A 20,499-nucleotide genomic window follows, 5' to 3' on the forward strand; every position below is an offset into this window, starting at 1 on the left:
AAAAAAAATAAAGAAAGAAGAACGTGTCAAGTCCTTCTCAAGGGTCCAAGAATCCCACGTCTTAGGATCATGAATTGTAGAAAAGTTCATGGGGCGAAATTGAAGATGTAGAACTGAAGATAATACAGACGAGAAGATAAATGGTAGTACTCCTCCGCTACTCCATAATCCAAACAAGTAATCAGGTGCAAGCAATGACAATGGGCAAAGTGATGATCTGCACAAAGCCACATTTCAAGATCTGGCGGAAACTATATTCACTTCATGCAATGAATTGTAATAAGAAACCAACATGACGAAGTGTATCAGATTCACAGACCAGCTACGAGGCATGGAAACTAAGCCGACTTAAACTTGCTTTCCAGGAAAATTCGAACACCACCACAAATTTGTTCAAATAGAGCGCCCCTCGTGCAGTCAAGGGCAATGATGGGCATACATCGGCATCATTAAAAAACGTGAACAGTGATACTAAAAGTCTAGAAGGTGGAATGGGTCCTTTTAATTTAAGATTAAGAGTGCAACTAAGAAAAGAGAAGGCAAGACGATGGCCAGGTATATAGTCACCAGAACCTTCGACAGCTTTATACACTGATAATTTGCCGATACCGTTTACTTTTTCAACATCCTCTAATAGCAAAACCAACCTGAACTTGGTGTACTTTGCTGCCATAAGTATGTAAAGAGAAACTAATAATATCAATCGCATTAACGACAACCTCCGAAGTCCTTCCCCGTGGCTAGCTGTAGATGTCTGTAAAACAGAATAACAAAGCTTCAGAAATTAACCGCATACTTGAAGTTCAATTGTACAAAACAAAACTTAGCAGACCCAACAACGGATTGCACAACTTTTCAAGGGTTGTGCTTGTTTAGTGCTAATATGTCGCTTATAAGTGAACACGTTCCTATCAAACTTCTTTAAAGAAATCAGGAAAATTGTACAGTCATGAAAAGGCTGCACCTTATCAAAGTTTGAGACTACTTCCAGTCTCACAAAAAGGATACAGAACAAAAGAGAGACAAATGTTCGTACAATACTTGAAAAGGAATAATGGACATACAGGTACGCAGCCAGAGAGCAAACTCAAACTGGCAGCTAAAAGTTGACATGTAATCTCTAGGTGTGAACCCAAAACCAACCAAGACAATCAAGTGCTACATACATGTCATTAAGCAGGCAAGTGAGGCAACATATCCAGCCAACAACTAGTAGCCATTGTTCCACGTCAGATGTAAGGATCGCATCAAAAGTTCTTCCCCGACTGCATGTGCATGTGAAAGTAAACCACCACCAATGCCATAAACATAACTAAATAATGATGAAACACACAACCTCGAGACATTAGGCTGTTGAGCATGTCTTCGAGTACACAGCCATGTTTTTTGTACTACACTACAGCAATACAACATACCCTACCGCCCAAAAAATATATCTAAACAACAAGATTCTTCTTCTTGTCAATAAGAAAAAAGGCATCTAAAGGGCAAAATGAATTTCCTTTGCAGCAATTTACATGAAGTTGTACTGCCTGAAAGGACCTTCTATTTCACTTCCTCCATATCCACCACATCACACAAGATAGATACCCATTACATAAAACCCAGGTAGCAAACAGAGGAACATGAGACACTTACAAATTTGAGAGCTTCTAGAACTCCAACCAGAAAAGCTTTCCTATACCTGGCAGAATTCTATTCTTAACACAATGGTTTTCTGGAATTTGAATAAGTGATGATTTGGATTGGTGGCTGGCAAAAATTACAAGTAGGCAACAACATATGGCTAAGAAAATTCTGGCTTTCACAATCGACCGGTTTCAGCAAGATACATAATAAAACAGGAACAGAACCAGGAAAAAATAATTAGATAATTTTAAAACTGAACCAGGCAAAAAACTTTTGAAGGCCAACCAAAAACTGGTTTTCACTGCCAGTCCAGTATTCAGTTCTGGTAATTACTTTACACCCCTACTGGTTACAAGCACCACTGAGTGCACAAAATACAAACAGGCTGTGGCATTACCCACCAACTCCAAATACCAAGTACACAAATCAAAAGGCCCCAAAAGATACCCCCCCTATCTTTCAGGAAGAGAGCACCACCGGAAAATAACTTTGCCTACATTCTACGCATCATAAAAAGTCAACATTGCCTAACAAGACAAGAGCCATATTCTACACAACAGGCTGGAGGAGCTTTAGAATGCCAAAACCCCTGTTAAGGCAACAAAGGCTTTCCCTTTTTGCATAGCACCAAAGTGCGCAGTAACTTTGTTTAGATTTTTTAAGAACTCCACAAACGTATCTTATTTTACTTTTTTTTTTTCTTCATTTTTGCCAGTTTCTATCTAGTACTACCACCAAAACTTTCTAGCCAGAAAACTGAGGAGTTCACAGCTCCCTTTCAGTTACCCCTCCTCGAATGCCCTCCTAAGAACATCCGCAATGGGAATAATCAAAATCGATAACCAAAATGTGCCACGTCAGCATTTGATTATCCATTTAGTTCATAATCAAACCTAACAAATTTGATTTCCACATTGGTTATTTTTGTATCCCTATAAAAAAAAACCCCCACAATACACAATGCATCTATGTCCAATTGCAAACGAGTTCTAATCACGCACCCGACCACACCAAATTATTCGTCTCGATGAGACGATTATAATGTGAGGTGTTTTTTAATTTTTTAGTTTTGAATTTGATTATTGGGTTTGGTTATTGGTAAAAGTTGTTGAGTTTGGTTATTCAAAGGTCAAAATTTGATGAGTTGCTAAGTTTGGTTATTACAATGTGAGCACTTTTTTTAGCAAACATTGCTAACTTTAGCAACCTTTTAGTTTTGATTATTACATTGTGGATGCTCTAAGTCAGAATAACTATAGACTCGTTCTCCAGCCTGCCGGTGTCCCAGACGTCCAAACCTAAGTCACATAACGCGCATGAGTGAGCATGAGCGAAAGCGAGAGTGAGAGCATTAGCCTTTAAAAAAAAACTCAAAGTACTAAACTTTATGAGAGCGAAGATTGAGAGTGGGAGCATAGAAAGTGGAATGAAAGCAGGAGCGAAGAGCCCTACCTGATGATTATGTAACCTACATCTGGACACATGCCCAAGACGCCGTTGACCTTGTTGTAGATATACCTGATACCTCCCTAAACGTCAAATCCGACTCAAATTCAAAGAATCGCCGTACAGGTATCTCAACGGAATTCAGAGATAAATTCAGAGAACTCTGATGTCATCAGGATACCACCCACTATAAAGAGTTACTCAAACACTCTTTAAATCTTTGTGTAAAGCCTTTGCACAACATGCATTTAACCCACTATTTTTAAGGCCACAATCAATGTTACGCTACAAATTCAAATACTTCAAACATCAAAAAGTATCTAGAAGCCACGCTTAAGCTCTTCAAAAACATATTTTTTCCCTTTTAAGCTCTTCACAATGTGAAGTTGAGCCCTCAAAATTAACATAATTCCTAAAACCCTAATCATTTACTTCCAGCCAAACACCCCTACTAATACAAAGCTGATGATGCAGGGAAAGGGAAGACTTTGGGATAGGGTTTAGCATAACTTCCAATAAAAACGGCATAGAAGAAACTTCAGTGCCACAATAACTGATATCACTGTACTTATCAAAAAAAAAAATATATATGTAACTGATATTACTGTAAACAACTTCTACCACATCCAATACTGCAAAAATGAAACAATAACGTTCAGTTAGGTAGAAAAGATATTTCCTTTGTTTTCTTACTAGGGATTTAAACACGATATATGAAAACAATCACCAAACAACATAACAGTTCATGAAACACTAGCCCAATCTCCAAACCCCACACATCCCCAACCTCAAATTTCCCAAATTATGTGAAGTTTCACCTAAAAGAAAGGTTCTTGCATAAAAGAAAGGTTCCTGCATTAGTTTCATTCATGCAATTCAAAATAGTACAACCGTATCATTATCTTTGTTTAATCCAGCCCATACGCTTCTGAAAATCAATAACTTCATTGAAGCGGATCACAAATTAGTTTCATCCGGGGACAACAGACCCCTCACCAATTGAAGCAAAATCGCTTTTCGCCCACCAATCACGAAAACTATGTCATGTTTCATCCACAAGAAAGGCTTTTCAAGCATCAAGATGCCAACTTTGCGCTTTAGTCTCATTCTAATGATTCAAATTGACTCATTTCCCTATCTTGTTCAATCAAGTAAATACACTACTCAAAACACCAATGCTCAACATTGCAAAACATAAGACAAAACAAAAAATAGTTCAATTTAGGAGCAACAAATCTCTCTCACCATTCGAACTAGACCGCTTGGCTTGCTTGATCTTCTCAAGCTGTACCTGGGTGTCCATAAACAGCTGCATCCTCTGCACCTCCAAATCCTTTGCGAATTGCATCCTTTGCTTCTCCAACTCAATCATCTGCCTCTGTTTCTCCCCCTCAACCCTCTGATAAATCTCCCCGAACCTCTCTATTGCCCTAGCTAACTGCCTCATCCCTTCCGCCTCTCCCCCATCCCCCCATTTCCTCCACCCTCCTCCTCCGCTCTCCTCGCTCGTCTCCAAATCGTCCGACCCCTCCTCCTCCTCCTCCTCCTCGGCAGCTGCTGCTGCAGCAGCCACCGCTGAGTAATTCCTCCTGAAGTACGAATCCGAAACAACCGGGACCGGACCTGAGCCCGGGGCCGGTCGTTTCTGAGGAAGCACCACGGCAACCGGGGCCGGCTTCCGGTAGGGCAAGGGGAGGGCCAGAGGCGGGGAAGGGGAAACCTTCTTCCCCGACGCAGCTGGCCCGATGAGAACCTCGAGCCGGTCGAAGAACGGCCACGGGCTCGGGACGGCGCCGTCGGAGTCCGAAACCCTAGCTTTCTCCACCTTGTATTTTTTCTTCAGCGTGTCGATCCGGTTCTTGCACTGGACGTCGGTGCGTCGAGTCTTCTTGGTGTGGCCGTGACGGGCGTTGACGGCGTCGGCCACCTCCTGCCAGTCTTTTTGACGGAGGTTGCCGCGGTTCAGGTCGAGGTAACGGCGGCCCCACGCGTCGACGAGGGTCGACGTGGCCTCCTCGCTCCAGCAGTCCTCACGGAACGGCAGCGTCCGTGACAACGGCGCCGTTTGGGGCGTCACCGATTCTACCAATTCACCCATCCTCCCCCCCCCACCTCTCTCTCTCTCTAAATTTGATCTGAGATGTAACCGATGGCGGTGGTTATTAAACTTACGGCGACGGTAATTCCTTCTCTCTCTTTCTTTGTTTCTCTCTCTAGAATGATGAGGAGGAGGGGAGTAGGTGGGGGGAATAGGAGTAGTAGGGGAAAGGAAGGGATAAGGATGAGCGGCGAGGATGCGCCGGTTGTCGGCTGACGCGTGAGGCGCATGATAGCAGGGAGTGTGTGCGTACGGTGAAAGCTGACCGACTCGGTGAGGGGGGTGGCCGGGGTCAGAGACTGGAAGACACGCGCTGTGTATTGGACGGACCCGGTTTCGTGTGTCGGGTTTTCGGTTTTATGTTACGTCGTCGTCGTCGGGTTTTTTTTGGGCGTGTTTTTGTTTAAAGATTATTTATCGGGGTTGAGGAGGAAGGGAAGAAAAAGAGGAAACGGAAACGGAGGGGAGAGAGAGAGAGAGAGAGAGAGAGAGAGAGGGGTTAGGTTACTGTCCTTTTCTGCACGAAAGAACGAAACTACTGGCCAGTAGGGCAGATCTGTTGGGATCGAAATGTTGAGCCCCGTCTGGCTTGGGCTGTTGGGCTAATGTTTGGGCCCACTTTGATGTGGATCCGGGGGGCAGCCGAAGGGGTGTAGTGACCCAAAACGGTGTAGTTTTAGGGTTGCAAAGGGTTTTAAAAAAAAGGTCGAAAGACCCTGCTTGGTGGAAAGCTTAGAAAGAAAAAATTAAGTGCTTCAATTTTTAATCTGTTTGAACTGAAACAAAGATCTTATTTCTCTAATTATTTTATTCTAAAGTGTCATAATTAATTTTTGGCTTTAGGGCTCTTATTAGTTAACTCTAAGAGATATTTAATTTTACTACTTTCTTAGGACTAATTAACGAGAGCTTTCGAGTCAAAAATTAATTATGACTATTTAGGATAAAATGATCATACAAATAAAATCTTTTACACCGGTTTAAACGGATTGAAAATTGAAGCATTTATTTTTTGTAACCATATTTTTTAATATATTTTTTAGCTACTCGTGTCTTCTTGACCGGAAACCTAATTTGTCGTCAGAACCCTAATCTGCAAAACAGAGAGGAGTGAGCGCACCGTTGTCTCTCTTGGCAAAGGCCCTCCGATGCCTAAGTTAATATCACGTACTCGAGGAAACCCTAATTATCAGTAGATAAATAATATGAGTGCAACGTATTGCATACCATATACCTCCAGGCTAACCTTGTTTATATAGGCGTATGCTTGCTTGCTTCCTAAGCATCCTTGTTGCCCTTAGTTTCCTTATCTCGTATAGGAAACTCAGGATATTCTGAATTTTCGTTCCCTTATCAATTTATTTCCTTAGTCTTTTTAGGATTCCTTTCCATGGCTGGTCGAACATTCCATTCTCATTGGGTATTTTATCTAGATCCTATACTTTTGGGATCTTATTCTCTACGGGGTACCACTGTTCTGGATCTTTCTGGTTTTGCACCCGAGGCTAATTTTTTAAGAATTCTCGCTCTGTTCGGCCTTCCCATTGCCGAATAGACTGCTTGGACCAATGACTTCTCATGTCTTTGGTCCTTATCGATTGCTTGAACCAATGACTTCCCATGTCATCGGTTTCTCATTGACTGCTTGGACCAATGACATCCCATGTCATCAGTCCTCATTGCCGATCACCGCCTTCCACGGCGACTTGACCTACCTTACTTGTCCCGTGGTCCCACGTACCACGTGTTCTGGTTCTTTTTGTGTTTGTTCAGGAATACCTCCCTACACCTACCTCCTCGACGGTTGGTATTGTTGTACCTTGTTGGGTCATTGCTTTCCTACACGGTGGCTCAACGTATTCCTTTGAGCGAGTAATAACCATAAACCAAAAGACACCTCACCACCAAAGTCGCCTAATGTAGGTTGGGTTTCTTTTGAGGTGTGCTTACGCGTGAGTCTACGTGAACTGGAGAGGTGCGATTGGTCGATCATTAGTGAGGGAAAAATGGGGAGTAATCTTACGGGGTGAGAGAATGAGCAAGAGGTACAGAAGAGACAAAATGTAGCGTGTCCCTTGTTTTCTTCCACGGGGGCAGTAATTGACTTTTCCTAGATTGACTGGCTGAGGTCACATTTTCTCTAGGGAAGAATGTTCTCCTTCCTCAAATTCAGTGCTCACTACTCTCTCTCTAGAAAAAGTCAGCTCTGTCAAATCAGAGAAAATGTCAGGGGTATTTATAGGGCACCTGGGTCTAGGTCAGGCCCATGACGGCATCCCTGTAAAACTTCGCCACATGTCCTTCTTGTACCTCTGGGTCTTGGGAAAAACTCGGTCGCTCAGGGAAGGTTTCCGCAGGTGAGCCCGAATTCCCGCGATGCAACCTCCTTCCCAAGCCACAAGAATCTCCCCTATTTTCGCTAGAGTAAGGTTGAGACCCGCGGCGATCATTATCTCATCACAGAGTCCTTCCAGACCATGCCTTACGGTCCGAATGGAACTCAAGAGATTATTTAAGTTTCTCTCTTGTAATTCTGAAATTGCAGCGTCTCGCGGGACTTTACCCATGGTCCTCCATAGTTGTTGGCCATCCTAGCAATAGGGCTCGTCTTCCTTCTGCGATCGCCGGCGGACTTCCGCGGAGGTTGCTTCCCCGCGGAAACCTTTCGCAGAAAGATTCTCAGGTTTTGTACACGTGTTCTTCTGCAAATGTAGTCAACCGTCTCCTCTAGGTCAAGATTTTGACCAAAGTTTTCTTGTTGCGCGGGCTCCGCTGCCATGTATCCATTGCTAATTGGTGAGTCAAACAGTCTACAAGGGTCAATGGATGATAATTTTGATCGCACCTACACCAACAAAGTATTCTATTTCTTCCATCTCCACTATGGCAGATGCAAGCTGTATCTATTTAATTTTCCTTATGCGGGGAGGTTCTTTGATTCTGGAAACGGCGAGGCAATCTTGCGATCTAACGACGGTGGGGCGATCAATTTTCCGACCGTATATGGTCCTGACTGCTCCTCTCGCACTCTGTATTGTGGCTTTGATAATTTATTATTCCGATAGCGGTGACCCATTTCCTGCAGTCCCAACTGCAGCGCTCGAACTCTACCATTCCCAACGGTGGCAGTTCCGTTTCTTCTTAATGGTATGTATAAGGTGTGTTAAAATTTTTTTTTTTTTTTTTGGAGCAATCCATCTTGAAACAGTTAAAAAAACTTGAGGATCACATTTTGGAGCCCCTCTCTCTCTCTCTCTCTCTCTCTCTCTCTCTCTCTCTTTCTCTCTGCAAATTCAACTAATTTGAAGCATGATGTTAAGATTCCACTAATTTGAAGCATGATGTTAAAATTCCGCATCTAGCCTTAAAAAACTGAGAATCACTGATTGAGTTCAACAGGAAAAGAATGAATCACCAGTAACCATTATAAAGAAAAGGAAAAGAATAAGTTGAATTCTCCATTATTGGATGAAGTTTCCTTTGTCCTCTATTGTCTTCTCTCTCTATCATGCACACACACTGTTAGAAATCCTACATCGAGGATTGAACTTGAACAGGTCGCTGTATGTATTCCTTAGGAATATCGCATGTGCTTCTTGATCGGCTAGTGTAATGAATTTTAGTTTGAAATTTATTCACAATTGATTTGTGAAATTTGATAAAGTGCTACTCCTACTTAGGCAGTGGCGGTTGAGGCTGGACATTAATTAGCATGGTAGCTTGTGTGCAAATTAAATTTTGACAAAATACCTAGGTAGAGAGAATGGATAAATGCACCTGTATGATCCACGGAATAACTCGCGTGTGCCCCGTTATATATTATAATTATATTTAATGATCACGGCATATGTCACACAATAACCTAGTGAAATATATATCATCATAGTACATTAATTATGCGTTACATCATGCTCAAAATATGATACCGATTATTGTAAAGTGAAACAATCACATTAATTCGACGAATTCTTCCCTACCCATTGTCATGGAATATCGCGTATCATAATCTGCCATTAGATTAAACCTCACTTCTTGTCTCCCAAATGCTCTCCAAACCGGGCCTCCACCCCCGCCGCACCCCCGCCGCCCGTCCCTTGGCCCCAGCACCCTTCCCGACAAAATCTCCTTCAAATACCGATCATTACTGTTACCCAGGATTGCCCTTTGCTTCTTCCTCATCGACCGAGAGTTGGCTGGCATCAGGAAGTATATCTTGCCACGCTGAAGATCTGCCTCCGGCGGCACGGTCACGATTTTCCGGCGAACGCCGTCGGGGGTAGGCATTAACAAGGGTGTTTTCAAGACGTGGTTAATTTGGGTGAGAGTCCATCAAATCGGATGCTTGGATTGACGTGTCATGTATCTCTTGGAGGCGGCCGTTGGAGTGTACGATTCGGATTACCTCGAGTGATCCGAATGGGAGAATACACGACATGCACCTCCTCATGGTGTTGATCTTCATGGCGCTCTCTCTTTGTCTCTCTCTTTGAGAGAAGAAACATGGAGGAGAGGAGGGAATGCGCGCGGTGGAGAAAGTAGTACTCAAGGGAGAGTTTTTCCCATTTTAGTATTTGAAACATATATAAGTGGGAACTATTGGGCAATGATGTTTACTTTTTCCGCAAAGTAAACCCATGTAGGGCTCTTAATTAGTTAAGGATAAGGAAAACTGTAAGTACAAAATAACCTACTTTCATGTATAATTGTTTGCATTTTTTCACCAAATTAAAGGACTCAGTTTATACTTTAAATTGGCCCCACTCTATTCAATAATTGCCTAGAAATTAAATGTTTTTTCTGTTTCTAAACTTATAACGCCCCGAATTTTGAGTACGTTAAAGAAGACATTTTATTACAAAAACAAAGTGAGTCTGGCTCATTATTACATCATAACTCTCATGAGAATACTTTTATTACACAAGGGAAGAAAACTAAGGTTCCTAACTACAGCTCCGCCTGCTCCTCCATCTGAGCCAGCTCTTCAGCTCCAAAGGCCTCCAAGTTGTACTGCTCACCTTGATCATCTACAAAGTCTGACACATTATACCAGCGTCGCCGCCGATATAATATATCAGGGACACCAAAAGTAACACCATGAGCTACGAAAGCTCAATAAAAAAAATCCTTACCCACCTATCTTAACTTACAAACAATAGGTTATAATAAAATATCAATTTCCACATGATACGTGTATACACAGCTACAAAAGACAATATCAATAACACATCCGCAATCGCTATATAACTATTGTTGGTGTCCAAGATTCTCCGAGTTTCTCCTACGCAATTCATCGTAGACCGTGTCTCCATTTTCATATACAAATCAACATTTCCCAAAATCATTTGTTTAACACACCCAACCTCGGTTCCGCCGCGCCGAGTTCCCGAGTATCCTCACAATGGTTCCACCGCGCCGGGTTCCCATTGGCACACAATTGCATTGGCTCAGTACCGCGGATAACCAAGCCACACACCCAACCTCGGTTCCTGTAACGCCCCGAATTTTGGGTATGTTAAAAGGACATTTTATTGATAACATCAAATGGAGTCTGGCTCTTATTACAACAAATACTCTCACAAGAGTTCAATATTTACACAAATGAAGGGGGTTCTAAGGTTCCTAACTACAGCTCCTCCTTCTTCTCCATCCTAGCCAGCTCCTCAGCTCCAAAAGCCTCCAAGGTGTACTGTTCATCTTGATCATCTACAAGATCTGACACATTATACCAGCGTCGCCACCGATATAATATGTCAGGGTCACCAAAAGGTAACACCGTGAGCTACAAAGCTCAGTAGAGTAATCCCATACCCGCTAACCCATAACTTATAAACAACAGGAAATGACACATCGATTTCCACATGATACATATATACGCAGCTAACAATGACACATCCACATTCGTTAATCAACTATCGTTGGTGTCCAAGAGTTTCGTGTTTCTCCTACGCGACTCATCGTAGACTGTGTCAACATTTTCATTTACAAAATAATCTTTCAAAAACCATTTGTTTAACACAAAACATTTGCATTGGCTCCGTATCGCGGATAACCAAGCTACACACCCAACCTCGGTTCCGCCGTTCCGGTCTCCCGAGTATCCTCACAATGGTTCCGCCGTCCCGGGTTCCCATTGGCACACAAAAATATTTGCATTGGCTCCGTACCGCGGATAACCAAGCTACACACCTCACCATGGTTCCGCCGCTCCGGGTTCCCATGGGAACGCACACATTTCAAAACCCTCGGTTCCGTCGCTCCGGGTTCCCGAGTCTCCCACAATGGTTCCGCCGCTCCGGGTTCCCAATTGGGGGTTTTCGAAATCTAAAAACATCGGTTCCGCCGCTCCGGGTTCCCGAGTATCCCCACAATGATTTCGCCGCTCTGGGTTCTCATTGGGTTTTTCAACACACATGAAACCTCGGTTCCGCCGCTCCGGGTTCCCGAGTATCCACAATGATTCCGCCGCTCCGGGTTCTCATTGGGTTTTTCAACACACACCACACAATGGGCTACCACGTCTGGCCACATTGCGGTTTTCGAAAATTCAAAACCCTTTTCAAAACACATCTTTTACACACGCACACAACTCACATAATGCCACCCGAAATCGGTCATTATGTTGTTTCAAAAATATTTCCTTCCTCGAAAAACATTTCCTTTCATTACTCACACCCTAGGTGTCATGTTTCTACTTTCTCGGTTCTTGTGTCTCGTTTATATGTAAAGACTCCGCGGTAGGACAAACGTAAGCAAGAATTCATCCTAACAAGATCATCCAATTATATATAACTCATCACGCTCAATTACTACTTATAGCATAACGCCACATGTACGGACGCCCTTGAAGTGTATCACTTATGCTTTATTCAAAGCACAACGCCACATGTACGGACGTCTTTGGAGTGAAATCACTTATGCTTTATCACACCACAAGTAATACAAGCAACTCATATACGCATACTCATAATCATCTTAAAGATCAAAATACAAATACTTATAAACAAACGATAAATTCTATCTTTCGAATCCGTTAAGGATAATCTACTTTCTATCATACGGTTCTATACGTAGAGTTAGGGGCAAGGGGTTCTACCTTACTTCTTGGCGGTAGTCGGCTACGGAAGGTTAGTCGGCTACGTAAAGTACGTCGGTGGTCGGGCGGAGTAACTTCCTACGGTGGTCTCCGGTAGCTTCGAAAGAGAAAGGTTTCTCTCGAAACTTCTACTTGACTATTACTACTACTACTTTTGGATCGAGGGGGTGGTCGAGTGGCGGTTTAGTGGCGGCCTAGCTTGAGTTTCTTGAAGAACACAAGAACAACTCAAGAACAAAGGAAGAACTAACAAGAACAAAGAAAGAATACAAATTTTCTAGAGAGAGAAGTTGCTAGGTGAAGGTGTGTGTTGAATGGCAAACATGGGGTGCTATTTATAGGCAAAACTCTTGGGCTCTCCCTCCCTCTCATGGCCGGCCCCCCCTCTCTCCATTCTTCAATTTTTTGACAAATGGCATACAATCTTTGAAAGATCAAAGGCTATCCTAGGCTTGCATGGCTAGGTTAGGCTAAAAGGTAGGCTTGCATGGCTAAGATTAGTCCTTGGATGGGATTATGGAAGATTTGATGCAAGGAAAGGAGACAAGAGTACAAGATTTGGGTACTAAACAATTGGTAATGGTACAAAGGAGGTTAGATTCTTGGCTAGGAAGAAAGATATCACCAAGGATTGAAAAGATGAGAAAGATCAAGGAAGTACAAACAAATCTCTCCTTCTCTCTCTCCTATCTCTCTCTCTCGGCCCATCTTTCTCTCTCTCTCTCTCGGCCCTCTCTCTCCTCTCTCTCTCTCGGGTCTTTCTCCCTCTCTCTCTCTCTCCCTAGTACTACACACATATATATATATATATACACACACACATAAGTAAGAAAGAATAAGAAGGTACAAAGTACAAGATTTACAAAATCAAGTAAGAATCTTAATTAAACACATGTTTCCAATAAATAAATAAACTAGTGTACTAATATACTCTAAGAAGATCAACTCCCCAATAAATTAATCCAATTGGGTACAAAAACCCCAAGATAAAATAATAAAAGAGTACTTAGGAAACCTAGGTTTTAAAGACTACCAAGTACTAGCACAATAAAAATATTGGTACCTCATCCCATGGGGTTTTTGAAAAAGACTAGTTTATTAAACCCATGTACTTGGTTAAAAGAATAATGCCATTACCCAATAGATAATAAAATCCCTAACGGTTAATAACCAAAGGATAATAAGATACGAGTACTTTAAATATTAAACTAAGTCTTTGAAAAAGACTACATGTCCTTTTTATTATTACACATGTTTATATATATATATATATATATATATATATATATATATATATGTACTTACCAAATAAAATAAAGGAAAGGCTTTTGTCCAATGGGTAAAGATTACCCTAATGGTTATTGTCCAATGGTCCAAGGTTACCTGGGTACTTTTATTAGAAAAAATAATCAAAAGTACTTTTCAAAATAATTATAAATGTCATTTCTTTAAAAGATCAAAGTACTTGTCAAATCTTTCAAAATCCTTTTAATATAAAGAATTGGGTTTCTATTATCCAATGGATAATAGTTCCCCTAACATTTATCGTCCAAAGGACAAAGAATAAAACCAAATTAATAAAAGGAAATTAATAAGTAATTCCTAGAGTTTGAAAAGGTTGACTAGTCAAATCAACTTTATTGGAAGGTTTCCTAGTCACATCGGTACTTTATTTGGTAAAAAAAAACTCTATTACCCAAGGGTTACTAACTTCCCTAGCGGTTATTACCCAATGGATAATAATTTCCCTTGCGGTTAATAACCATTGGACAAAAGAGTACAAGTACCATTTATTTTAAAATAAGATTTTGAAAGACTACATGTACTTTTATAATAAAAAGTTTATTATCCAATGGACAAAAATTACCCTTACCATTATGGACCAACGGGTAAAGGCAAAAGGTTCAAAAGGTCCAAAAGGTTCATCTAGTAACTAGGTAAGTCGGTTGCTTGGTTCTTCCAAGTAGTCGGTTGGAAATTAACTAAATTGGTCACGTAGGTTTTCTAGTCGAGAGTTTAACCAACGACCGAAATCTATCTACGATGAAAATTAACAAGAATCATATAGCTACTCAAAGAGAAAATAAGTAATTCAAATAAAATTCAAATATTTAACGAAATTTTTATTGACCAAAATTCAGGGTTGTTACAATCTATCCCCCTTAAAACAATTTCGTCCCCGAAATTGGCACGCGCTAGGTTTTGAATAGGCGAGGGGTAAGGTTAAGGAACGAATGAAACACCGAGGACGGTTTGGCACTACACAACTACTGCTTAGAGGTTTTGGCAGGTACTACAAGTATAGTGTTTCAGGCATGATCCTTCTTTCTTCTTCACGAACAGCGTAGGCGCTCCCTCCTGGTGACGTATTTGGCTTGATAAACACTTCATCCAATAGTTCTTGCAATTGAGTCTTGAGCTCCTTTAGTTCCACAGGGGCCATTTGGTATGGTGTCATAGAGATTAGTGCTGCTCCCGGTTGGAGTTCTATAGAGAAGTCTATCTCTCATTGGGTGTCAAGTCAGGAAGTTCTTCAGGGAAAACATCAGTATACTCGCACACGATGTGTGGAAATCCCACTTCCATTCTATTGGCTTCTTCCAATTGGAGACTAGCGAGCCATCCAAATAGTTGGTTCTTCCATCTTGATCTCCTCGTCGCCGAACTCGCTGTCCGTCTATCCCCCTTAAAAGGAATCGAGTCCCTTCTAGGGTATAAGCTGTCACCATTCTTCTGATGGCAGTCTACGATCGCTTGACGTGCAGATCGCCGGTCCATCCCCAGGATTACGTCGATATCCGCCATGTCGATTACTCTGAGGTTGCAGGTCAAACATAGGTTGGCTATTACTAGTTCGCACCCTTTATGCACTAGACTAATAGCTATACTCCTTTCAACTAGTACGTGGCCAAGGCCACACGATCTCCGTCCTGGGTAACTCCGAAGGTGCTGAAGATCATCTTGACCTCATTCAGCCACGTCTCGTCTACGACAGGGTTGGTGTCTCTGTGAAAGGTCGAAGGTTGACGTTTGCAGAACTCGTTCATCGCTCGGGTTTGGGTCATGGATCCATCGTCGTGGTTTTGGTTTTGGTGGTTGGCGTTCAAGGCAGCGACAAACGCTTGCACGATCTGGGCTAGGTCGGGGTTTGCGTTAGAAAGTTCTCCATGCTCGTATTCTAATCCGCGGTGTGTATTCACCATCTACGAGGGGAAATCGAAAGCGGGTTTTTACTAAAACAAATTTTCTTTTTGCAAATGGTCTAACTTTCAAAAGTCAAAAGTAGCTTAACAAATAGTATGCAACGGTACTCTTTTAAAAATAAAGCAGGTTTTTCATAGATAAGAACATCATACAACATAAGCATAGAATTCTACTATAAAGCAAATAGATTAGAACAAGATTTCCTACTACAAGCTGAGACGGTCCTAATCCTTAACATCCTACATCCCGAAGGACTACAACGGTTACTAGGTTTATTTTAGGTGCGCCTAAGTAGTATCCTTGGCCTTCACAGATCCTTTAGGGCCTCGTCCTCCTTGAGATTCTCTTCACCTAACAGATTTTCCTCCTCGGTCACCTTATTGGCGTCCTTATCATCATTGACTTCTTCCTCCTTAACTCCAACCTCAAAGTTCTCCATCGGGGGTAAAACACCGAAATACTCATGGAAGGCAGACAGGATAGGAAACATCCCAGGGAACCAAGGGTCCTTCTCCACGGGAATAGGGGTATACTGCTGCACCCTCATGAAATCTCATTTTTCAGCGAGTATAGCAGCAATGAAGTCGGGATTCTTCGCTAGTTGAGTTGTCATAGCTTCTATGGCGTCCTTGGGTTGGCGAGCTCCAATCAATAGGTTAACTAGGTGGTTCATCTACAAGGAAAAGTTGTAAAACCTCAATTAGTAACATCTTAGGTCAAAGGTTTACTAATACCAAACATGCTTTCTAGTTTCTAAGTTCCACTTTCGATCTTTGATCTAAGTCATCATCCAATTGTTCGGAAATTCCCAGCTCGGCCGTACTGCCAATTTCCGTGCCTTGCTTCAATCCGAAGATTGTTTTGACAGAATTCCACCCAATTTGGGACGGTAAACTTAAACTCAATTCACGTTCGTGCAACGGTCAAACTATCTCGTAGTTCTACCCATTCTACCCATGGTCGAGGTTTTGAACCTAAAGCTCTGATACCAAGTTGTAACGCCCCGAATTTTGGGTACGTTAAAAGGACATTTTATTGATAACATCAAATGGAGTCTGGCTCTTATTACAACAAATACTCTCACAAGAGTTCAATATTTACACAAATGAAGGGGGCTCTAAGGTTCCTAACTACAGCTCCTCCTTCTTCTCCATCCTAGCCAGCTCCTCAGCTCCAAAAGCCTCCAAGGTGTACTGTTCATCTTGATCATCTACAAGATCTGACACATTATACCAGCGTCGCCACCGATATAATATGTCAGGGTCACCAAAAGGTAACACCGTGAGCTACAAAGCTCAGCAGAGTAATCCCATACCCGCTAACCCATAACTTATAAACAACAGGAAATGACACATCGATTTCCACATGATACATATATACGCAGCTAACAATGACACATCCACATTCGTTAATCAACTATCGTTGGTGTCCAAGAGTTTCGTGTTTCTCCTACGCGACTCATCGTAGACTGTGTCAACATTTTCATTTACAAAACAATCTTTCAAAAACCATTTGTTTAACACAAAACATTTGCATTGGCTCCGGACCACGGATAACCAAGCTACACACCCAACCTCGGTTCCGCCGTTCCGGTCTCCCGAGTATCCTCACAATGGTTCCGCCGTCCCGGGTTCCCATTGGCACACAAAAATATTTGCATTGGCTCCGTACCGCGGATAACCAAGCTACACACCTCACCATGGTTCCGCTGCTCCGGGTTCCCATGGGAACGCACACATTTCAAAACCCTTGGTTCCGCCGCTCCGGGTTCCCGAGTCTCCCACAATGGTTCCGCCGCTCCGGGTTCCCAATTGGGGGTTTTCGAAATCTAAAAACATCGGTTCCGCCGCTCCGGGTTCCCGAGTATCCCAACAAATGATTTCGCCGCTCCGGGTTCTCATTGGGTTTTTCAACACACACAAAACCTCGGTTCCGCCGCTCCGGGTTCCCGAGTATCCACAATGATTCCGCCGCTCCGGGTTCTCATTGGGTTTTTCAACACACACCACACAATGGGCTACCACGTCTGGCCACATTGCGGTTTTCAAAAATTCAAAACCCTTTTCAAAACACATCTTTTACACACGCACACAACTCACATAATGCCACCCGAAATCGGTCATTATGTTGTTTCAAAAATATTTCCTTCCTCGAAAAATATTTCCTTTCATTACTCACACCCTAGGTGTCATGTTTCTACTTTCTCGGTTCTCGTGTCTCGTTTATATGTAAAGACTCCGCGGTAGGACAAACGTAAGCAAGAATTCATCCTAACAAGATCATCCAATTCTATATTACTCATCACGCTCAATTACTACTTATAGCATAACGCCACATGTACGGACGCCCTTGGAGTGTATCACTTATGCTTTATTCAAAGCACAACGCCACATGAACGGACGTCTTTGGAGTGAAATCACTTATGCTTTATCACACCACAAGTAATACAAGCAACTCATATACGCATACTCATAATCATCTTAAAGATCAAAATACAAATACTTATAAACAAACGATAAATTCTATCTTTCGAATCCGTTAAGGATAATCTACTTTCTATCATACGGTTCTATACGTAGAGTTAGGGGCAAGGGGTTCTACCATACTTCTTGGCGGTAGTCGGCTACGGAAGGTTAGTCGGCTACGGAAAGTACGTCGGTGGTCGGGCGGAGTAACTTCCTACGGTGGTCTCCGGTAGCTTCGAAAGAGAAAGGCTTCTCTCGAAACTTCTACTTGACTATTACTACTACTACTTTTGGATCGAGGGGGTGGTCGAGTGGCGGTTTAGTGGCGGCCTAGCTTGAGTTTCTTGAAGAACACAAGAATAACTCAAGAACAAAGGAAGAACTAACAAGAACAAAGAAAGAATACAAATTTTCTAGAGAGAGAAGTTGCTAGGTGAAGGTGTGTGTTGAATGGCAAACATGGGGTGCTATTTATAGGCAAAACTCTTGGGCTCTCCCTCCCTCTCATGGCCGGCCCCCCCTCTCTCCATTCTTCAATTTTTTGACAAATGGCATGCAATCTTTGAAAGATCAAAGGCTATCCTAGGCTTGCATGGCTAGGTTAGGCTAAAAGGTAGGCTTGCATGGCTAAGATTAGTCCTTGGATGGGATTATGGAAGATTTGATGCAAGGAAAGGAGACAAGAGTACAAGATTTGGGTACTAAACAATTGGTAATGGTACAAAGGAGGTTAGATTCTTGGCTAGGAAGAAAGATATCACCAAGAATTGAAAAGATAAGAAAGATCAAGGAAGTACAAACAAATCTCTCCTTCTCTCTCTCCTATCTCTCTCTCTCGGCCCTCTCTCTCCTCTCTCTCTCTCTCGGGGCTCTCTCCCTCTCTCTCTCTCTCCCTAGTACTACACATATATATATACACACACACATAAGTAAGAAAGAATAAGAAGGTACAAAGTACAAGATTTACAAAATCAAGTAAGAATCTTAATTAAACACATGTTTCCAATAAATAAATAAACTAGTGTACTAATGTACTCTAAGAAGATCAACTTCCCAATAAATTAATCCAATTGGGTACAAAAACCCCAAGATAAAATAATAAAAGAGTACTTAGGAAACCTAGGTTTTAAAGACTACCAAGTACTAGCACAATAAAAATATTGGTACCTCATCCCATGGGGTTTTTGAAAAAGACTAGTTTATTAAACCCATGTACTTGGTTGAAAGAATAAGGCTATTACCCAATGGATAATAAAATCCCTAACGGTTAATAACCAAAGGATAATAAGGTACGAGTACTTTAAATATTAAACTAAGTCTTTGAAAAAGACTACATGTCCTTTTTATTATTACACATGTTTATATATATATATATATATATATATATATATATATATATGTACTTACCAAATAAAATAAAGGAAAGGCTTTTGTCCAATGGGTAAAGATTACCCTAATGGTTATTGTCCAATGGTCCAAGGTTACCTGGGTACTTTTATTAGAAAAAATAATCAAAAGTACTTTTCAAAATAATTATAAATGTCATTTCTTTAAAAGATCAAAGTACTTGTCAAGTCTTTCAAAATCCTTTTAATATAAAGAATTGGGTTTCTATTATCCAATGGATAATAGTTCCCCTAACATTTATCGTCCAAAGGACAAAGAATAAAACCAAATTAATAAAAGGAAATTAATAAGTAATTCCTAGGGTTTGAAAAGGTTGACTAGTCAAATCAACGTTATTGGAAGGTTTCCTAGTCACATCGGTACTTTATTTGGTCAAAAAAAACTCTATTACCCAAGGGTTACTAACTTCCCTAGCGGTTATTACCCAATGGATAATAATTTCCCTTGCGGTTAATAACCATTGGACAAAAGAGTACAAGTACCATTTATTTTAAAATAAGATTTTGAAAGACTACATGTACTTTTATAATAAAAAGTTTATTATCCAATGGACAAAAATTACCCTTACCATTATGGACCAACGGGTAAAGGCAAAAGGTTCAAAAAGTCCAAAAGGTTCATCTAGTAACTAGGTAAGTCGGTTGCTTGGTTCTTCCAAGTAGTCGGTTGGAAATTAACTAAATTGGTCACGTAGGTTTTCTAGTCGAGAGTTTAACCAACGACCGAAATCTAACTACGACGAAAATTAACAAGAATCATATAGCTACTCAAAGAGAAAATAAGTAATTCAAATAAAATTCAAATATTTAACGAAATTTTTATTGACCAAAATTCAGGGTCGTTACAGTTCCGCTGTTCTGGGTTCCTGAGTATCCTCACAATGGTTCCGCCGCACTGGGTTTCCATTGGCACGCACACACACAACTCACATAATACCACCAAAACCGGTCATTATGTAGTTTCAAAAATATTTCCTTCCTCGGAATACATTCCCTTTCATTAATCACACCCTAGGTGTTATGTTTCTACTTTCTCGATTCTCGTGTCTCGTTTACATGCAAAGACTCCGTGGTAGAACAAAAGTAAGCATGAAACATTCATCGAAAATCAACTCTATTTTATACCACAAGTAATGCTAGCAATTTAAGTAAGCACGT

At 41.5% G+C, this 20,499-nt stretch overlaps 1 protein-coding gene across 4 annotated transcripts; it reads right to left on the reverse strand.

Moving 5' to 3' along the window:
• Nucleotides 1-334: 334 nt before the first annotated feature.
• LOC131315659 (trihelix transcription factor ENAP2-like) lies at nt 335-5,684 on the reverse strand. Of its 4 annotated transcripts, XM_058344842.1 has the most exons (4): nt 4,321-5,684; nt 3,082-3,158; nt 2,869-2,927; nt 1,872-2,433 (listed from the first exon to the last, which is right to left on the reverse strand). In XM_058344842.1, the coding sequence occupies exons 1-3, from the start codon at nt 5,171-5,173 to the stop codon at nt 2,883-2,885; spliced, it is 975 nt and encodes a 324-aa protein (XP_058200825.1). In that variant the 5' UTR covers nt 5,174-5,684; the 3' UTR covers nt 1,872-2,433; nt 2,869-2,882. The 4 variants fall into 4 exon arrangements, with proteins under 4 accessions (XP_058200827.1, XP_058200828.1, XP_058200825.1 ...); XM_058344844.1 differs by lacking the exons at nt 1,872-2,433; nt 2,869-2,927; nt 3,082-3,158 and adding exons at nt 335-754; nt 1,167-1,265; XM_058344843.1 differs by lacking the exon at nt 3,082-3,158.
• Between the last annotated feature and the right edge of the window lie 14,815 nt (nt 5,685-20,499).

This window comes from Rhododendron vialii, chromosome 2a (genome assembly GCF_030253575.1).
Source record: "Rhododendron vialii isolate Sample 1 chromosome 2a, ASM3025357v1".
Taxonomy (NCBI): Eukaryota; Viridiplantae; Streptophyta; class Magnoliopsida; order Ericales; family Ericaceae; genus Rhododendron; species Rhododendron vialii.